The sequence below is a fragment of the Sorex araneus genome, chromosome X, assembly GCF_027595985.1.
Source record: "Sorex araneus isolate mSorAra2 chromosome X, mSorAra2.pri, whole genome shotgun sequence".
NCBI lineage: Eukaryota > Metazoa > Chordata > Mammalia > Eulipotyphla > Soricidae > Sorex > Sorex araneus.
The window spans coordinates 213878394-213901283 of NC_073313.1; the positions used below are offsets into that span (position 1 = coordinate 213878394).

The following is a 22890-nucleotide window of genomic DNA, read 5'->3' on the forward strand; positions in this document are numbered from 1 at the left end:
GAAAATTTCATTGTGTTCCCTTCCTATAAAAGCATGATAGAGGAAAAATTAAACAGAAATGGCAGTAATGACAGGAAAAGAAAGATTTATACTAAGTAATGGGGCTATTACACCATTCTATTTTTCTCTTTTGGTGGTTTACCTGGTACTACTCAGGAGACCATATGCTGTGCCAGGATCCAACCTGGGTGAGACAAGCACCCTACCCACTATACTACTCTCTGGTCCAGTCTGCTAAAATCACAGTGCCTAAGAAAATAAAAACTCTGTTGTATCAGCTAAATGTTTTTTTACCAGGTTGCTTTATTTTAAAAAGGTCTCATATTAAATTAAAAAGTTTAATTGTATTTCTTGAGTTAAACACAATGTTTATTTTATTTTTTATTTATTTATTTATTTTTTTGCTTTTTGGGTCACACCTGGCGATGCACAGGGGTTACTCCTGGCTCTGCACTCAGGAATTACCCCTGGCCATGCTCAGGGGACCATATGGGATGCTGGGATTTGAACTCGGGTCGGCCGCGTGCAAGGCAAACGCCCTACCCGCTGTGCTATCTCTCCAGCCCAAACACAATGTTTAAAGCTACAAAATTCTATGGTTTTTAAAATTATTTCTCTCTGGAATATGTTCTCAGCTGTGGGAAATCTAAACTTCTTTTCTTTCACATATTCTTGTGGAAGTCTGATGAAACGCAGTATTTTGTAATAATACATGCAAATATATAGGATTATAGCAATCATACCAAAATATTGTTATTTTCAAAACAAAGAAGTTTGATAATGTATTCAATGTACTTCTTAAAACATTAAAAGACAGAAGTGGCAGTTCATGTAATAGCATCTGTCACTTCCAAGTAACATAGCATAAAGTGTATTTCCAACAATAGTCTGTTTAACTATTATCTGCTGCCTACATTTCCAGTAAAAAGAAATGCTAAACTTCAGATTAGTAACAGTAAATATGTATCTGCCCCCCCCCCGCCCCCAACACACACAGGTTAGTAGAATGCCTGAAGTCTTTTTATGACTCTGTTAAAGGTCTGTAGATTAAAGATCCCTATTCTGCATGGTATTCTAAGGAAAGTGCTAAGAAAAGTATGCCCTGCACCCTGAGGGGTAGGACAGTGGATAAGGCACTTGCCTTGCAGTTAACCCAATAGATTCCCAGAAACCCATATGGTCTGCAGAACTGCCCGGAGTGGTCCTTGAGTGCAGAGCCAGGAGCAAGCCCTGAGCACGGCTGGGCGAATGGTGTGGCTCAAAAACAACAAAAAACAATGCCCTGGTGGGGAATTATGCTATGACTGACGCTGTCTTCCAGAGACACAACAGAACAAGCCGACTGACTTACAGTTAATTTTTTTAGTGTTTCTAAATTTGAGGTAGACCATGTACTCCTTCTTACTACCTGAACCCGAAGCAGACCCCTCCTTCTGCCCCTCCAATCTAATCCTTTGGTATGCCATCAAAGCTAGAGAAGTAAGACCTAAGCTTTCTTCTTGTTTGGGGCAGGAGGACCCTGGTTTACAAACTGTCAATCGGATTTCATACACAAACTATGCCACATGCTCCACAAAGGTGTCACTTCTCTTAGCACTTTCCTTAGAATACCTACAGATCTGTAACAGGGCCATGAAAAGACTTCCTTCTACCATCACAGTAGTATTGTCATCTCCTCTACCCCATTCTGCCGCCACAAGCTTCTGACTGAAGACAATTCATCATTTTCTGTCACATTTGGGCATGTTACTCCCCATTCATAACTTGAAAACAAGAGATCATTCTGTGTCTGTCCCTCTTCTGATTTCACTCAGCATGATACTCTCCAGATCCATTCATATGGAGGCAAATTTCATGATTTCATTTTTTCTTTTGAACAGCCAAATATTCAGTAAGATACTACTGATTAAAAAAAATTACAACCCTCAACCTGTCCTATTAAACTTTTATCAAAGTTATTAAGCACTGCAGTGTAGCATACTGTCATCCTGCTGTTCATCAATTTGCTTGAGCGGGCACCAGTAACGTCTCCATTGTGAGACTTGTTGTTACTGGTTTTGGCATATCAAGTACGCCACGGGTAGCTTGCCAGGCTCTGCCATGTGGGCAGAATACTCTCAGTAGCTTTCCAGGAGGAATCGAACCCGGGTCAGCCGAGTGCAAGGCAAACGCCCTACCCGCTGTGCTAGCTCTCCAGTCCGAAGTTATTAAAGGACTGATATACTTAAGTCATGGACATTTTACTTTCTAAGTTACATGCTTACAATTCACCTGATTAAGTCTCTACTGAACAGAGACTATGTAGACTTCTAGAGACTTCCACTTTTCCTTGTGTCCTTTACTGTCTATGAATAGATGTCAATTATTAATAAAACCATATTCCAAAAATTTATTTACTACTGCATATACCATGGGCTCTCCTCTGCATGTCCTATTTATTAGAAAGCAAGACTCCCATCAATAATGTTTTATTTTCCTTTATAATTCGGATGGCTTCGGGCTTTACTTGAAAGTGTTTACATCTCATTAATGCTGATCCTATTACTTCCAAGAGCAGAATGTCCATGTTCTCATAAAGTTCCTACTAACACCAGAATCCATCTGCAAGTCCATTCTCACCTAACACTCTAAGTATTGCCCTAAGAACTGGAATATGATACAGAAAGATATTTAGAAATTTTAAATTAAATTTTGTATTCCATTCCAGCTCATAAATTTTTCATTTTACTTCACATCTTTGTATTTTGTTTTATGTAAGTGATATTTCTACTTCAAGCTAATTCTTGGGACAAATTTTGATTTCCCTTATATAAGGTTCTCAAATATTTATTTCAAAGTTGTAATTAAAATATTAAAGCAAGCTATAAGAATACTTTTTCTTGGCTAACCTGAAATCTTTTTTTTTACTTAAACTACCCTCTATGCCAAACTTTACACTACTAGCAATTTAATGACTATTTCACTCTTAAACCATACTTTTCCCAGTTATCTCATTTTACTAGAAAAGGTCTTAAAAATTTAGTTGTACTTTTCTACACAGCTTCTCACTATTGCACTTATTCTGAGAAAAGAAGGAAACGCGAGCATGAATGTTCATATATTGAAAACTGTGTGAATGCAGCAAAAACATTACTGTCTAAGATGTTCTGGTCTATAAAGAGAATAGAAAACAGTCAATTTAATTCTACATAACGACAGCTAGATGAAGCCCATAACCTGTTTTCATAAGTAAAGCTTTATATTCTCTAAAGGATAGGAAAAACACCCCAACATGCGGCATTGAGCATGGCAGTAATAGTAAATATGGTTGCCCCCTACTAGATTAAAAAGGGTATGTTTACTCCTCTCTTGCTAAGAGATTTTCTACATTTCCTATAATAAAGTAATGTCTTATTTATATTGGCTAAAATCATTTAGCAATCAATTATCACAAACTGCTTCTACTGATTTATTTTCTGATAATTTAATTCCATTTGCCAATCCTTTACATTTTGTTGGACCATGATTTAAATAAAAAATTTTTATATGCCTACCAAGAGGGCAAGCTGTGGGGTGGGGAGGAACCTGGGACATTGGTGGGGTAGAAGAACACTGATGGTGGGATTGATACTGGGACACTATATGCCTGGAGAAACTCTATTATGAACAACTTTGTAAATCATGACATCTTAATGAAAACAAAAAAAAAAGAAAGCTTTATAAGAATATAGCTGCACTCATTGTTTACATCATATTTATGACTATATTTGTAATACCAAGTGAAGTTCAGATACAAAATGCAACAGATACAAAAATGCACAAGGTTTAAAATACCATCTGATCTTCTGTTTAAAAAAATTTTCTTTTGCTAGGGACCGGAGAATACCACAGCAGCTAGGGCATTTGGCTTGCATGTGACTGACCTAGTCCAATCTTCAGCACTCCATATGATCCACCAGGCACCCCCAGGAGTGATTCCTGAATGCAGTGACAGAATAACCCCTGAGTGACATGTGGCTCCACTCCCCACCTCCCAATCCCCTACAAAAAATATTTGCTAATTCTTGGTTTGTTATACTTGGAAAGTTCTATTTTGGGTCTTAAATAGCAAATTAGTACTCTTGATAATCCATGAAAAATAGCAACTACTAATACCTATGCATACAACTATGGAAAGATAATTTGCTTGTGCATATATATATATGTAAATACACATGTGCATATATTTATATACACACACTATATATGCATATAGTCAAGGAAACAGTATGTAGAACTCGAGTTTATGAAACAAAGAACAAAAGAGGTACAAAGTGAGGTCTCTTATGTATTCATGTAAATTCTCAACAACTGAAGTTAATTATATCATAAGTGACTGCTTATACACATTGTATTGACATGCCTGTTCTTATCTGTAATCTGCTCCTGCATCATCCTGAGCTTTGCAGGAGGAATATACGCTCCGCCTGTGCGAGTAAGGAGAGGATCCAGTTCATCTTTCTTCTTCTTCGAACTAGGCTCATCCTGAGCAGAGGATGATTCTGGGCTTCTTCGTGAAGGAGATGGGGTTCTCCGGGACCGTTTCCGATCAGCATCTCTTTCTCTTTCTCTGCGTTTTTCGCGGTCCCTACTTCTGTAATTTAATTATTCTTGATTAAATGGATAATATGAACTCATTCTTAAATGAACTTTATACTAAATATATGAGAAAATAATCAGCTCCACAAATTCAGACATGATTTGGAATCGTGAGAAAATGTCACACAGAGAAAATGGAACAAACCAGACCCACAAGCCTTGATAGAATTTATGTAAAGGAGAGATGGGTGACCAGGAAAGAAACAGAGAGATACAAAGAAAAAGGGAAGTAAAATTTTGCAATTAGGAGAAGAGAATAACTATAAAAAAGCTGAGGAAGAGTATTGGGACCACATGAGTAGAAGAATAAGGAAATAGTAAAGAATCACATAGAGCAGTAGTTGTAAAAAACAGTATGAGTTAGTCTGTGAGATGCAAAATCATTAATAATAATTTAAGTAAATAGTACCATCAAAATAGTTTTCTAAGACAAAGTGGTCTGTGATATATGTCATAAGTTATACAAAGGAAAAATCATTTTATTGCCAATAAACTTGATTTAGGAGTAAGCATTCATGCGTGAGGCTCGGCTAGAGTGTCCAGAAAGTGGTCTGGAGCATGGAGGTGGTGGTGTAGTGGAAGTCAGCTGCCAGGGCTGGGTCCCTTAGGGCAGGGAGGGTCCTTACCCGCCCCCTTCAGGGGCGCCCCGAGTGAAAACAGCCTGGCTCTGAGTCTGGAGGGTGGCCAATGAGGAGGCAGGGTGTGGCAGGGTAAGGCTTATGGGTGTGATCCCTGGGTTGCTAGAGATTGGGGTATAGCAGGCAGAGGATCTCTGCTTCTTGGTCCCTTTGAGTCCAGAGTCCAAGGTCACAAAGTTCTGCAGCATTTGGGTTCCATGGGACTTCATTCATGCTTTAGGCTCAGTGACCCAGGGATCATACACTAAGCCTCACCCTGCCACACCCTGCTTCCTCACTGGCCACCCTCCAGATCTCAATGGCTGCTCCTTCCAGACGGAAGTATAAAATGAGGCCCTCATAGCCATGCCACTGGACTCTGCACCAGGCTGTTTACACTCAGGGCACCCCAGAGGCCCCCCTGGCATGGATGAGAGCCCTCCCTGCCCAAAGGGACCCAGCTCCGGCAGCTGACCTCCACTAACCAACCGCCCCCACCCTCCAGACTAATCTCCAGACACATTATAAGACACTTCCTCCCCATTTTCCATAATTACCACTCCATCACAACATATTTGATGGAGTTCAGACAGTAGACAACAAATCTACACACACACACATATCTCTCGGAGAGCCTAGTAAGCTACTGAGAGTATCCCACCCGCACAGGCAGAGCCTGGCAAGCTACCCGTGGCATATTCGATATGCCAAAAACAGTAACAATGATGGGTCTCATTCCCCTGACCCTGAAAAAGCCTCCAATTGTTGGGAAAGACGAGTAAGGAGAGGCTGCTAAAATCTCGGGTCTGGGAGGAATAGAAACGTTACTGGTGCCCGCTCGAGTAAATGGACGAGCAAGGGGATGACAGTGATATGGTAACAAAGATAGGAATAAGACCAAAAAATGTAATTGGAACTATCTGAAGATTCTGGTTGAGACAATGCATACAATTTTTTTAAAAAGTTAAAAAAAAACAACCATTTTCAAGTCCTAATCTTCCCTAATCATGTAAAAATAACCTTTCTTACACTTTCAATAATCAAGACATTTTTCTTTGAAAGTAGCAAGAATAAACAGGAAACATTTTATCTTTGCTTTTTGCTCTTTTTTCCCCAAAGATAGACTGTTCACTAAGTGTTTTTGATACATACTTTGTGAACAAGATTATTCAGCTCATGCTTTATGAGACCTTAAGTTATATGCACACAACAACTATTAAAGCCAATGGTATTTTACCACTATTACCAGAAAACAACTGGGTGAATTCTGGCTAAATTTAAAAGGTTTGTCTGAGAGAATGTGTATTAATATACAGTAATACAATCTACATATACAAAGAAAACTTCTCAAACATGGAGTGGAGGAACAGTTTAGGAAAGAAATTTGAGTGGCTGACAAAGTAGACAGTTTGTGTATACTCAGCAGATGAACAGACAGGGGGGAAAAGCTTTTACAAACAGAAACCACAGCCACAGAGGCAGGGACTTGCGATTTAAGGCAGTGATTTACAACTGAGTTGCTTCTTACTATGAATGCAACATGTTCCAAGAGAGTAATCTCAGCAGGGATTTATTGACTTTGGTTATGATTCCTCTGAGAATCACCAGGTAAGACAACTTGGTAGCTGATAAAATGTTGTCCTTACAATTACAGTGTTTGATCCCTCAGAGTGCAGAAGTAACAGAGTTTTCTTTGAAATGGAATAGACATATTTATCTGCAGATGCTTTTGGACTGTTAGTCTTTATATTCTGCATACCATACAGGATACTTAACTTCTCAGTGTGGCTGTGCAAATTAAATGAGACATACACTGGATCAAACAGAATTACACAGAAGAACACTGCTAGAAATTATGGGAAAAGAATGAGACTTGGAGTCAAAATTGAATTCATATACTAGTTGTTTTTTTCTTTTCATCTCTGCAATAGGGATAGAAACCTATATTCTGAGAAACATTATTTAGTAATTTCAAACACATTTTCTTATTCTTAAACTGGGAGAAACTATCAATTTTCATGGATTCTCACAGTATTAGGGAACATATGTAATATGTGTAGCTCACCAATTATGGTGGAAATAATTCTTTTCATGAAGGTGTACTAAAGTGAAAGCAGATGAGACTGGCACTTGGAGATTAATTAAATCTGACATTTTATGTATTTAGAAGGTATGGAGTGACAAGGAATTTTGGCTATAGGTATCAAGTAATGTTCTTAATGCCAAACTGCCAAGGAATTTAATAAAAATTTCCAGTGAGGGAGTTAGTTTTGGTAGTTACAGATGGATAATGGGAGCAAGACCAAAAAATATATATAAAACTTGGAGAACAAAAACACAGGATAGGTTAAGTTTTTGATACTATATAATGAGTCAAGCAAGAATTGCATTTAGATAAAAATTAGAGATCAGTAATTCACTCTTAATGTCTCTCTACGTGCTACTATGCAAGAAAATATGACTTTCATTCAGGAATGGTTCTAAAACTGTCACTTAAGCTAACTTCTCAACAGTACAGTATGAAGAATAAGATGTTGGGCTATAGCATAGATAGACCAAGTCTTGGAAGTATATTCAAATGTTTTTACAATTCCAATGTAAAAACAATGACACAGTATGCAACAATTAAGTCAAATAAATTCTTGATTAGAAAATCTGACACCTAAGAACATCCCATAACTGCTAGCTGCTTTTATTGCTGGTTTTATTACCAAAGAAAAATGAAACCTACAAAACCTTCATTTTTCTATTGTTAGAATTTCAAATACTAACCGTGATTCCATGCTGCCATCATAAGAACGTCCTCTTCTTGAACGTTCATAATCTGATCTATAATCAAAGTAATCTCTATCCCGAGGGGACCGTTCTTGATCTGCATATCTAACACATAAGAAAACTCAGTTATAAGCTAAAAACAACCATGTTATAGTCATGTATTGGTAATGCTAACTATCTATCCAGTAATGACTATACAAAAGTTCATTTTCATCTTGTACAAACACATATACCCCCTAAGATTCACTTAATCAAACTTACACTGATTAACTGATCAGCTCTTGATAAAAAAATTTATCTCTGAATGTTAGTCAAAATAAAAAAGGCAATCCTGCATACGGCACTTTTACTTAATGGGCTCAATTTATCAAAGCACTGAACAAATAAGACAAGAATCACTGGTTGACCTCAATAAAGATGAGCATAATTCCATTCCAAAGGCTATATTCATCAGTTTTTATTCTTCAAAGTGATTACTGAATAGCAGGGATAATGATTAAGATTATTAGCAATACAGAGCATAAGATTACTCTTGAAATCTTCTTAAAAGTCAGAAAATTATAGAATCTTAGGTTAAATATATATACACATACACAAATAAAATTATGTAATTCCTATTTATACATATTACATAAGCTTTTATACTTCACTATTAAAATTACTCTTTCACCAAAAAAACACATAAAATCTGGAATTATTACATTTAATGCCTAAAATACAAACATTTACAGTATTGTAAGTCATTGTTACCTCCATTATAAACATCTAGGTTTATTATAAACTCCTAGACAAAGAAATTTCGAAGATGATTTGTCCTTCTAGATAACACTATCATCTAGAAGAAGTTAAATTGTTCAGTCTAAAGTTAGAAATCTAGAGCTAAATTATTTCTTAAATTTAATTGAAAACCTTAAAATTGCATTTGGAATACAAAAAACTATTTACCTGTCTTCAGGAGATGAAGTTCTCTGGTATGAATGATAGTTCTCCCTTCTCTCAGAATAATGCTTCAAAGGAGAAAAAAGGGAGAACGAGGTATTTCAAAATTATGTTATAAGGCATAAGTGATGCCCCTTTGCTGGCCTCACTCCCTCCTCCCCCATATGTAACATCTACGGCTCCAGGCTCCTCCTAAATACCTCTCCAGATAGGACTCTCAGTCCAGTTGCATTCTGCTGTGTCCCACTGTCAGGTAACCAAGGGTCTTCCTTGGGTTTCCTGTTACGTCCTACATGTACACTCTGCCCCCCACACAGAGGAAAAAAAGGAAAACATCGGCATTATTGTTGCACTTTTGATGTCTGCCATTTGTCCTTATCCTAAGCCTGCTGGAGTTTGGGACCTAGCTCCACCCCTACAGATCCTGCCAAGAAATCTACAAAAAGCAGTGGTGGCTCCCAGAATGTAAGAGAGCCCCAAGTTCTATTACTGGACTTTACAGTGAAGAGAAGGCACCAGATCACTGGCTTAAGACCACTTGGAAGTCAGTCTTCATCCCTCACATCCAGAGCACCAGAAATAATGAAAAAATGAAAAAATTCCCTGACAAGGCTTCAACAGCCAGGATCATAAGTCTTCTAAGAACATGAGAACTCTCAACTCTGTCCAAAGACAACCGAAAAGCAACAGTTTTAACTCCAAGTTAGGAAGCAATAGCAATTTCCCTAGTCTAGAAAGGAAGATTAGTGCACTGATCCGGGGAAAGATGGCAAAACAAACTTAAAACAAATCACCAAGACATGGTTCAATTGGAATAGCAAGAACCAAAGAGAGAGACTATGAAAAGTGCCAAAAGATAAAACAAAGCCTCAAATACAAGGGAACCAACAAGAAATTCACAATAAATCTTTTAAATGAAACTCTACTGCCAAAAGAATGATATATTTAAAGTATTAAGTGAAAAGAAGCTTCAACCAAGAATAAGCCTTCTAAGGTTACTACTCGTATTTGAAGGACTAATAAGAACATTCTCTGGTACGGTGTTTGAATTATGTGCTGAGAAACCATTATGAATAGCATTGTAAACCACTGAATCTCAATTTTTTTTTTTACAAAACAAAACATTACTCCACAAAAAAAAAAAAAAAACCAGCTAAAGATATGTTTAGCTCTCCAAGCCAACTCTGCAAAGAAGACTGAAAGGCTTCCTTTAAAAAACAAATATTAAACAGCAAAAACAACCTGAATTCTCAGAAAATACATGCCAACAAAGGGGTCAGAGTGATAGTATAGCTAGTAGGGTGCTTGCCTTGCACATGGCCAACACAGGTTTGATCCCTAGCATCCCATGTGTTATCTCAAGCTTACCAGGAATGAATCCTGAATGCAGAGCTAGAAGTAAACCCTCAATGTCTCTGGGTGTGAACCATAAAACCAAAACCAAAACCAAATAAAAAATAAAGGGTACAGAGTTACTAGATATAGCAGGAAGCACTGCATTTCCTGACTGTAACACTACAATGATCAAAACTGTAGTAGTGAGTAAGGACAGACTCTCTCTCAATAGAACAGAGTAGAGAGCTCAGAGGAAAAACTCAGATTTATGGACCACTAATCTATGCTAATCTCTGACAAAAGGACCTAGATGTATGAAAGCCTCTTCAACAAATTATACTGGAAAAACTGGCTGGATAGTCACATGCAAAAATACTGTACCCATATTTCATATCATCTACAAATGTTAAGTCAGAATGGACTGAAGACCTCAAGATTCATTGAGAGTCCATAAACTATAGGCAGAATGCTCCAAGATCTGCTCAGAGATGCCTTCAATAATTTGACTCCATTGGCGATTTCACACAGCAAAAGAAATCTGGGTTAAAAAAAAAGACATACTACTGAACGAAAGAAAAAGTTTGCACAAAATACATCAAATAAAGGGATAATACTCAAGATATATAAAGAGCTCACAAAGCTCAGCAACAAAAACAAAAAACAAATACCTTCAGGGAGTCAAATATTTATCTCTATAAAAAAATATTTTTCTAACCACTCGTCTTTCATACTGACAAGCTCTAAGACTGAAAATTACTCTAATAAACTGCACTATATAAAAAGAAAACAGATGTTTTTAAAAGTAATTTAATCAAGATCTAAGCAAAACAAATGAGTAATTTGTTCTGTATGCTTATACGCTTGCCTTCTTAATGAGAAAATGATATATTTAAGAATAGAAAATGATACTGTGTGGAAATATAAACAAGAACTGACTCTTATTTTATGACTAATTAGCAACAGTTTGAGTTCTAACATCGCCATTGCCAAAACAGTCTCATTACCTATAAAATTTTTGGCAGTATACGTTAACTAATCTATGTAGGTGAATCAAAATGTGATCAACATTTATAATTTACAGAGTAATAATAATGGATGCTATTTTATATTTATACTATTTAAACTCTGTTTAATGAATACATGTAAGTTTTAAAAATCATTTAACTCGGGGCCGGAGCGATAGCACAGCGGGTAGGGCGTTTGCCTTGCACGCGGCCGACCCGGGTTCAATCCCCGGCATCCCATATGGTCCCCTGAGCACCACCAGGAGCAATTCCTGAGTGCAAAGCCAGGAGTAACCCCTGAGCATCGCTGGGTGTGATCCAAAAAGGAAAAAAAAAATCATTTAGCTTAGTAACACCATGAAGAGGGAATGCTCAAATATGTATGACATGTTCCTACAGAACAACATTACAGGGGCACTGTAGAGATAGTACAGGGGGTAGGGCTCTTGCCTTGCCAGTGGCCAGCCAGGGTTCTGATTAGTCCCCTGAGCACTCCCAGAGCAGAGTCAGCAGTATGTCCTGAATACAGCCAGGTGTGGCCCAAGAACAAAAACAAAAACAAAAAGACAAAATAACCTCAAGACTTTACCTAACACCCTAATGCACACATGGAACAGATTCATTTAACTCATGGTAAAAATCAAATACTATATTTACATATCATTCATCAGAAGATACTAAAAGTGTGTGTATAGACACTGTAATATAAAAAGCAAAGGAAATCTCAAGGAACTTATAATCTTATTGGAGAGAGATATTCCTGTGAAAGAGAGAGAATAAAAACTCTACTGCTTTTCTTTTACAAGGCACAACAATTATTTTGATTACATTAGGAAGAAGCCCTCAATTCTGTGCTAATGATTTTTAACACATCTCCGCAACAGCTGTTGTGAGAGAGAGGGAGAAACCAAAAATATTGAAGTCGTGAATCAGGATTTTGTAAATATAATCAAGCTAACAAATGACTGGCACACATAACAAGGGGTGACAGCATCCTGAATAGACAACAGTTACCATGAACAGAGTACTCAGAGATGGCTGTGGGAAAGAGGTATGGAATAGGGGTATGAAAGATGAACAGAAATTTACTAAGTGAAAAAATTCATCTTGAAGTAAAATCCAAGCAATGTGAATTCTCTTCTTTCCTTTTCACAGTTTAAATTTTAAATCAAGGCAGCAGTCAAAAATAACATGTCAAATACCATTTATAAATTTTTAAGATTTTAACTCAACAGATACGACACTGTAGCGTTACCTGTAGTGTCTGACGGAATAAAGAGAGCTGTACGGAAAACAAGAGGGGCAGAGTCTCAGTGCAAAGGCTTGGAACACCCAAATTTTCAAGTTTTAGAACAAAACTTCAAGTGAAAGGGAAAGGAGGCAGAGAACTAACTTTCTTCTAGCTAGGGAAAAGAAGCTACAGTAAGGCTCAAACAAAACAAACAAAACCCTCAAAACAAAAAACCAAGGGATGATCTCCTGAAGCCTCATGAACATGAGATGAGATGCCATCTCCAAGCTCCACCTGAGGTAAGTCCACTAACCAAGCTAGTGGCCTTGCTTATGGCTAATGGGATAGACAGAGGCAGCTAGACTATGCTACAAACTGACTGGGAGGGTGAAGCCACCTAGTGTCAATGGCATTTTGACTGAAGCACCCATATTTAGTCTGGAGGTTACCACAGAAGTCCATGAGGACTACAAGTGGAAAACACGACAAAGTATAGTGTAAGAGGAAAAAGATGAGACAAACTAAATACTCTCCCTCTGTGTAAAAGAAACCAGTCTAAATCTGAGAGTTTTGATATAACATGGATCAGTGGAGAGTAAGTCCTATACAGGGTCTCCTTTCTCTTTGTCCTGCTTCTACCAGAATCTGTCACCTACTGGGCCCACGATTGAGTGGCAGTGGATTAATGACAAGTTCCAATGAAACAGAATTCAGAACATACGGAAGTATCCACTGACAGATTGGGCTGGGTTTTTGAACAGTGGAGTCCCCTGCCAAAAATAGGGAAGTAGATAGGCTGCTTATCTACCTAGAGGGGATGATGGAGATTGTCTTTCCATATTCAGTGAAGTTAGAAAAGATGGCAGCAATGCCTGTTGAGTGTAAACTGATTCTTTCGGTTTATTAAGCACTTAACACACAGCAGGCTTTGTAGGTTTAGTGGTCAAAGCTGATAGGAGTGAGGAGTAATGAGTCTGCTTATAGATCTAAGGACCACTGTACTGACTTGTAAAGCTATGCAGCTGGAAATAAAAGAAAACTGAATGATTTGTTTTACTGTTAAATACAGGCAGAGTAAGCTTTGAAAGCATATGAAGATTCTAGATGCTTTTACTCTACTGACCTCTATAGCTCATAACTTGCTCCAGCAATATTAAACTCTCTTTCTTCGCACATATGTATTCCCTTTGCTCTTCCCACAGGTATCTGCATGGTTTAACTCCCTTGTTTCTTACATCTGTCTGTTCAAATCACTTCCTTCATAGTGAGAATCTAAGAAAAACTGAAGCCTCCCAAGGCTACTGATCTGCCTCACCTTATCTCCTTTCTTCAAACAGCACAAATCAAGCAATTAACACTTAATGCTGACTCCCCTACTAAAATGCAAAATCCATTAAGGAATTTAAGCACTTGCCTTGCATACAGCCGACCTGCATTTGATCCCAAGTGCCCCATACAGTCTTCTGGGACCCACCAGGAGCAATCCCTGAGCTCAGAGCCAGGAGTAAGTGTGGAGCACTGCCAGGTATGACACCTCCAGATCCCAAAATCAAACAAACAAAACTTTCTACTTTATTCATTACATTGATTAAAGTACTTAGAAGAATTACTAGACCATAGCAAGAATTAAGGGAGCACTTGTTGAATAAGCAAATATATATATATGGATATTTATGTATATGTGTGTGTATTATCTAAAATACAGTAAAGAATAAAAATCTTGGTTATACATAAGAAATATGCAGGAATAGTGAGCTGACAGGGAAGAAGATAACCTGCCTTCCATTTACTGTTCTCTGATGAGATCAGTACAACTTCCTGCCCTGTTTATTAGTTTTCCTTTGATTGTGCATACAAAAATGCACCTCAATTCTTCATTTAACTGCTTACTTACATAATATTCTTTCCATCTGGTAAAGAGTTTATATCACAAATTGTGTAAGTTAGATGCATGTGGCGTGTCTACTGTTTGGTTCTACCACCCTAATTATATAATGACTTTGTGTTCACTATGTTGTATTTTACATAATAAGTAAAACTGTATTTTTGCCTAAAGAACTAATCACTGAAGGCAGGTTTATTGCTTATTTTCCTCATTTTAAGTTTCACTTACTTTTATCTGTCCCACACTACTTTTCATTTTGGCAGCTGGTCTGATAAATCCTTAAGCTAGTTCAAGTAACAAAGAAAAACTGGAATGAACTCCTGGATACTTTACTTCTTCTGTCTGCAAACGTCACCTATAAAAAACACCAATGAAAATTTTGTTAAAATTGATAAAATGTGTTTGAAATTATAATACCTTATTTTCATAAAGCAGACATTTAATATTTTTCATACTATAACAGACTCAAAGATAACCAACAAGTAAGCAAAAACTCCTTAAGGGGCCAGAGAAAGTATAGGAGATAAGGTATGAGATGGAGGTTCACCTCCCCTGAACATAGAACCCAGAACAGACCCCCAGGGAACAGGTGGGTGTGACCCAATCTCTCACCCTGCCCCAATTAAGAATCCTTAAGTAGTTTCACAATGTACAAAGAACACAGATTAGTAAAGATGCAGCAAGTAATACAAGGGCTTAATAAGCACCACAAAGCACTTTATTCTATGACTGAAAGGATTTAAAGCTAATAACCTACCACAGATAACTTTATTGGAAATAGAGAAGACCTAAACCTACATCACAAAACAGCACTATGAAATTATTTTTTAAAAAATATAATTCAAGGAAAGAATTATATAAAAGAAATTTGACATAAATTTGCATTAAGTATTAAATGATTCTATAAACTAATAATGAGTCAATGTTCTTATAATAATGACCTTTCCGAATAAATGTACTCCACATGGAAATTTAAAGAACTAAACTAAAATACGTCTTAATTTTATCTATCAAATGCTTAAAACTTTAGCTATATGTACAAATGAGACCTAAGTATTTGATTTAGAATAAAAGTAGTTATCGAAAAAACTAGTCATTTAGCATGTTAAATGCTGAAATGTATTTCAGTGTTCACCTTTAATGTAAATTTAACAAATTTAAAAGTATTAAATTGAGTTAAAGATAATTGCTATTACCTAATTTTTTTTTTCTTGTTTTGGGCAGCCACATCCAGCAGTACCTTGGGCTTACTCCTGGCTCTGCACTCAGGGATCATTCCTGGTGGGGCTTAGGAAACCGTATGGGATGATGGGGGTCAAACTTGGTTCAGCCATGTATAAGGTAAGTGCACTATCTCTCCAGTGCCCTGTTCTGCTTTCTTTGGGGAGCCTCCCAAGGGTGCTTAGGAGGTTCAGGAGGCCCCACCAGTAATTCTCAGCCAACCAGGCCAGTACTTCACTGCTAGGGTCCAAGAATGCCATGCTCTTAGGGTCCCAGAGTGCAGGGGAATTTAGGTCACCCCAGCATTGCTGGGGGCCTGAGACTACACCTGGTGATGCATCTATGCTGAAAGCAAGAGGCCCTGGTGCTGCCCACATGCCTAAGCTGGGCCCCAGCGAGCGGAGCAGTCCAATATACATGAGCACGCCAAACCAAGCATGCAAGCATTGGGAGCATAAATGTGAGCATACATGTGAAAAATGGGATCCCCAGCAAGACCACCCACCAGATGAGCAGGAGCGCAGAAACCAGAGAAAGAGTCCAAACAAGCACGGGGCCAAGTATGCAAACACCACAACCAAGCATGTACATAAGCTCCAGATAGCAACACACAGAAAAGAGCAGGAAAGAGAAAAGTAGTTTAAAACAAAAAAAGACAAGATCAATACTTAATGATGAAATGAATGAAAGCAACTTAGAGAAACTTAAGAATTATTCACTTACAGGCCTGACTGACAGAGCAAAGGAAATCTTAACAGACAAAATCTCAGGAATGTGTCAGAGTGGGAAAGGTCTGGGCATTTCATTTCTCAGAGCATTCACAAGGTTAATTCCAATAGGTAACTCTTTCTCAAGTTTTCTCTGCTTTCCAATTCTGGGTGAGATATCATACTCTCAACTTTCTTGGACCATGAGTCACTTAGACAAAATATATAGACCCCATGGTCTACCAACTTCATCACATAAATGATACCTTCAAACAAATTTCATACCTCAAACTAATTTATCATTTTGAAAGAGACAGAGTAGTTCTAAATGTATTATTCCTTCATAACTCACGAATAAAAAGCCCAGATAGGCATTAGAAGAAAAAAACCAGTATCACACTATTTGAAATCTAAAAAATGGTTTCAGTTTTACAGGGGGGAAATTCTCACTTTTGTATTGACTTCCACAAGTTCTTTGAGAACTAAGATAAAAAATCATGATAAAATAGACTATTAATTGCAACATAATCACAGTACTGAGACGCATTATTACAAATAAGAAATATTTATTAAAATTTATTATCCATTAGATGAATATACCGCATGAAAAAACATAAAATTCAGCTGTAAGTACATGACATATATGTGTTCGCAATAAGTTTCAATATGTATGAACTTTTAAAGTTTAGAAACACTTTCATGTACTAAGACCTTTATAAAATTTTATTAGCAGATTTAAATACATTTATTAATTGCTAAGACCCAAGATATGCTTTATGGAGAAATTAAAAGCTCAGAAGGCTGTCAATGTTTGTATGATATATAGTTTCTTCTGACTCACAGGATAATCAGCAATTAAGCCCTTACAAAACTGATGCTGCAGGACCTTCTGCTTGCTTCTCCAGCATTCCAGGTGAGGCCTGGCTCCAGCAGACATCACTGGACCTACTCCTGAGGGGGAGACAGAAATGCTCCCCACTGGTGAGACCCTGCACCCAACACTACAGCTCCTGCCTGACCCTATTGCTTGCTGCCCCACCATCCCAGGATGGGCAGAGAAGACAGAGCAATCTTCAGCTTAAGTCCTCATTATCTTCCTGGTTGGGCTGGGGGTTGTAACTACAAAGAGTCCCCACCGCTCCTTCGCCCCAAACAAGAACATTAGTTATCTAATGACCAATGAGAAAAACACACTGAAGCTCACCAAGATCAACGAACGAAAACAGTATCACTGAAGACATAAACACCACCAGTAAATCCTCAGACAGTGTCTTTAGTGACACTATGATGAGGATGTTCTGAGTTCAAAGAAAGAACAGCAGAGGCAGTCAGCAAAGCACAAGAAAGTATGAGTGTCAAAAAAAGACTATGGACAGAAACAACAGAAATGAGTAACATGGTAGGTGACACAAAATTATACTATGTTACACTTCAAGAGAGTCTACATTTTTCTTGTTCTAATAATGTGAAAACAGAAATTAACTAGACAGTTTTTACTTCTTGCTGTTATACATCTAAAGACCTAAGACCCTTTTATGAACTAATAGGAAATGAATCATCAACATCAAATATATCTGAGTAGACGCTTCCAAATGTTCTTTGTTATGTACAGAGAATAAAATGAACCTTACTGCTATCATCACCACCAGGTAAAGCCTGAAAATAAGTAAGAGAACTTCTGGCCAAGACATAAAAACTAGCTACAAGCTACTAATTGTCACGTGGGTTTTTTGTTTTGTTTTGTTTTTTCTTTTGAGCTGTGGGTGCATAATTTGGTCCTTTATCTTCTAGATTATCCTCTAGCTTATATCTTTCTCTACTTGTTGATATTTCTAACCTAGTGTGCAACAGAACCTTTTTTGCACTGATGGGAAGATTTGTTTTTTGCATTGTCAATAACAACTACACCAGTTCAAATGTGTACAAATGTAAAATCTAAAAAACAAATTTCTAATTTCATTTTTAAGTTTACATTTAATTATGAATACCCACATGATGTTAGTGGTTACCATAGTGGACAAAACAACAATCTTAAATAATTCAAAGACATTCAAGCTTCTCAGGCATTCCCAAGATTCTTGTTCTAGACAATCTCTAGATGTGGTATTATTACTTCTTCAGATGCTGGCAAAGTAAAATACCTCACATCCAAATTCCAGGGAAAAGTTATTTGGTTATTTTCCAAAAAAAACGTACATGCTATGGGAAATGAAAGAGATTCCACTAACTTGCAAAGCAGATAAAGCATATCAAAGTCCCAATATACATCATGTATTGTAAATCAAATTCTTATTTCTAGTTTGTTTAGACCCTCTTTTTCCAAATGAGATCATAAAGCGACCTGTATGTGTAACCGACCATCTACTGTTCCAGCAACTAGTTTACAAATTCTGCCTAATCCCTACTAAAACCACCTCTTGCCTCACAAACCACAACAAATTTAAATCCGCCCTCTTCCCATTCTAAAAAAAAATCTTTATTGAGTTAGGGCGTGCAGAGATAATATAGCATGTAGGCCCTTACCTTGCATGCAGCCAACCTGTGTTGGATCACTGCCAGGTGTGATCCTTGAGCAGAGTGGAGTTAAGCCTAAACAAAACAGGGAACTTAGGGCTTACAAAAACAAAATCCTTCTTGAGGTACTCTGAATGACAATACAAATTTCATCCATACATCATTCCAATGGACTGGAGCGATAGCACAGCGGTAGGGCCTTCGCCTTTCACGCAGCCGACCCCTGTTCAATTCCTCCGCCCCACTCAGAGAGCCCAGCAAACTACCGAGAGTATCACGCCCACACGGCAGAGCCTGGCAAGTTACCCGTGGCATATTGGATATGCCAAAAACAGTAACAAGTCTCACAATGAGACGTTACTGGTGCCCGCTCGAACAAATCGATGAGCAATGGGATGACAGTGACAGTGACATCATTCCAACACCAAGCTTGCCACCAGAGTACTCACTTCTTTCCACCATGGTCCCAAAGGCCCCTCCTGTTCAACCCCTCCTCCAGTAAGCTCAGATCTGTTGCCTTTAGACATGTTGGTCCTTACTGTGTCTCTTCACATATCACATGAGAGATCATTCTTTATTCTTCCCTTTTGACTCACTTTACTCACCATAATACCCTCTAGTTCCATCACATAGCAATATGTGGCAAAATCTTTTTCTTTCTTATAGCTGCACTGTATTCTGTGTATATACACCAAAATTTCTTGATACATTCATCCATAAATAGACATTTGGGTTATTTTCATATCTCAGCTATTGAACCAAGTGCCGCAATGAACACAGATGTGCATATTTATTTCAAATTAATATTTTTAACTCCTCCAAGAAGCTCCACAATCTTTACACCTTACTGAAGCAAATTAATAAACTTAACTTTGACTTCAGTATAAGTAAAAGTATATAATAAGCTATTTTCTGTTGGTATGATTTCACTTAATATAAATGACTGCCAACAATCCAATAGCATGGAAGATAGTGTTGAGAGAACAGGAGCAAGGAAGAACAGGACAACTGGTATAGAATAAAAATGACAGACTTACAAGTATAATGTATAGACCCTGTTTATAGATCCTGAGTTGAGTAATTTGTCCTATTCTAAAATGGAATGTTTATGTAATAAAGCCCACGCTAAATTGAATTTAATACTAATCTACCTAATAAGCTACACCTTCCTTTCTTTTGAAAGAAGGGAACTTGTCTATACATATGGAACAATACAATAACAGAGTCAGTAAGACTGTAAATTTGTAGACAATTATCACATATATTCACATCACGGTTTTCTAGGTCAAGGAATAAAAATATATGGGTTCTTAGAATTATTTAAATCCTTATGGCTCTGCATATTTCTAAGAGAACTTAGCATTTTCATGTTACCTGAATACTATGCTCAAGCTGATAATAAAGGAAATATGCTAATATCAATAATATGCAGTTAAAATATATAAAAGAAAACAATTTCCTCCACTATGGGATGTTGTAATCTATTAAAACAAGTTATTTTAAAGTGTTTTGATGAATGTTCCCCCAGTGTGAAACGATGAAGGTGTGTTAACTGTAACTGCTTAAAAATCAGTCAAGGCAGGGGGCCTGGATATGGCTCAAGACAAATGCACCTACCTTATCAGGAAGAAGCTGCAAGGTCAATCCCCGGAGCTGCCCACATGCACCAAGTGTAGTCTCACTTTGCTCTAATGGGACCCATAGAGCATAGCACTGGTCTGGTATACCAACCTGTTATGTACCCCCCCATGAGCACATGTGGGGGTACTTGACCAGATGTGTGAGCATTATCAAATGTGTGAGTACTACAGCCTAGAGTATGTGATTCATGATTACTGAAATAACCAAGGGGTGGGGAAATAAATAACTGAAGAAAATAAGATATTGCAATAACAAATGTACCAATACCTCTATAGCATACAAACTGATATATGCTAACAGAATTTATAGTACATTATAATGTTCCTAAAATAACAGATTAACAAATTAATCCATTTCAAAGTTAGACGTATACCTTAAAGTAACGACAAGACTGAAAACCAGTACAAATTGCTATCAACTTTTTGCAACTTATTATAGTAGCCAATTTATTTATAGTGTCATGTTCAATTTTCATAATTGCCTTTGTTGGTTTTTTAAAGAGACATTTGTCACATTGGTGATGGAGAATGTGCACTGGTGGAGGATGGGTGTTCGATCATTGTATGACTGAAACTCAAACATGAAAGTTTTGTAACTGTATCTCACGGTGATTCAATAAAAAAAAAAAAAGAGAGACATTTGTCAGTGGAACTGACACACAAAGAACTAAAGCAATGTGTTCAAGAACATTACAGCAAGTAAATGGCAGATTTTAAATCCAAAATGATTTATCTAATGCTCAAACCATTTGATGTTGCACCTCAATAAAAATGCCAACATAATATATTGATGCCAATTTGATAAATTGGGAAATGTAAATAGGTACAGTTTACTATCCAGAAGATTTTCATATTCTAAACTGACCCATTCCTCTAAAGTTCCAGATAGCAAAGGTTTGGATGCTTTATACTATAAAAACATGCATAATAGTAAGAATTTTAAGTATTTATTTTATTAGCATACTTAGAATTCATTATGAACAGGTACAGTAGGTGTAAATCACTAAAATCTATGATGCAAGATCTGCCTTTTTTTTTTTTTTAAATTAATACTGCTCATGGCTCACGGCTGCTTTTCCAGGAGGGAGCATAAAAATGAAGCCCCCATAATCATGCCACCGGACACCATTAGCGCCAGGCTGTTTTCACTTGGGGAGCCCCAGAGGCCCCCTGGGGCGGGTGAGAGCCCTCCCCGCCCCAAGGGACCCAACCCTGGCAGCTGACCTCCACTACCCAACCGCCACCATGCTCCAGGCTGCTTTCCACACGCTGGGGCCGAGCCTCACGCATGAGTGAACACATTCCTGTACTGCGCAGCCTCAAAGCGCCTAGCGACAGAGCATCATAAAGGGAAATATACGTATATGCCTCTCAAGGAGCCCGGCAAGCTACTGAGAGTATCCCACCCACACATAAGAGCCTGGCAAGCTCCCCGTGGAGTATTAGATATGCCAAATATAGTAACAATAACAGATCTCATTCTCCTAACTCTGAAAGAGCCTCCAATCCCTGGGAAAGACGTTACTGGAGCAAGCTCGAGTAAATCAATGAACAATAGGATGACAGTGATACAGCAATACAGTGAATTAATACTGCTCAATCCCACATTGAGTCTTAAGACTGTTTCTCTTCTAAATGTACCAGATTTTTAAAATGAATTAAAACTCAGTTTTTCAAATGACTTTACTTAATGTCTTCTTTCTCATCTTTTCCTGTTCTACCCTTAAACAATTTTCTGGCAATCAAGAATATAACGTTACATCTCCATGCTCCAAAATGTATGAAATTGGTAACATTGTAAAGAAGACTGCTCCTGCAGTTCTAACAACAACAAAATCTATGATATCCATCATCTACTGATTGATACAGAATATACCTGTTAGCTGTAGGGAAATTCTGAGAGTTCAACATGAACATACTTGATACTTAGACTAACTGGAAATTCCTACCAATTCCTCTTAGAGAGGAATGTATCTAAGAGTTTGTAGCTCTCCCACTCTCTTAATATTATGGTGCCAATTTTATAATGAAATCATAAATTTCTTTCTCCTTGTCACGAGTAGCATAGTCAGCAAAATCATACCTGGTCTTCTGGGAAAGAAAGATACTTTACAATATGTGTATGTAGTTTAAAAATAACCAAGTTAGAGGTTGGAGATATAGTAGTACAACAGGTAAACTGTGTTGCATAAAGCTGACCCCCTGGGTGTAGCCTTCAAAACAAATAATAACAAAATCTTTTAAAAAATGAAAATGTTTTGTATTAGTTTTAGCAACTATTAAAAAGCATAGGGCTGGAGCGATAGCACAGCGGTTGGGCTTTCGCCTTTTACACGGCCAACCCATGTTCGATTCCTCCGCCCCTCTCCGAGAGCCCGGCAAGCTACCGAGAGTATCGAGCCCGC

The 22890-nt window shown here is 37.6% G+C and overlaps 1 protein-coding gene across 2 annotated transcripts in view; it reads right to left on the reverse strand.

The window, feature by feature from the left end:
• Positions 1 to 22890, reverse strand: part of CWC22 (CWC22 spliceosome associated protein homolog) — a 75173-nt gene that overhangs the window by 43003 nt on the left and 9280 nt on the right. Inside the window, exons 1-5 of one of the 2 annotated variants that reach the window (XM_055123016.1) lie at positions 15600 to 15703; positions 14632 to 14758; positions 8955 to 9016; positions 8007 to 8114; positions 4382 to 4612 (exon numbers count right to left, since the gene is read on the reverse strand). In XM_055123016.1, the coding sequence (XP_054978991.1) occupies positions 4382 to 4612; positions 8007 to 8114; positions 8955 to 9016; positions 14632 to 14658 (428 nt within the window). In that variant the 5' untranslated portion in view covers positions 14659 to 14758; positions 15600 to 15703. Of the gene's footprint in view, positions 1 to 4381; positions 4613 to 8006; positions 8115 to 8954; positions 9017 to 14631; positions 14759 to 15599; positions 15704 to 22890 lie in introns of those variants that run through there. The other variant, XM_055123015.1, reaches the window with a different exon arrangement.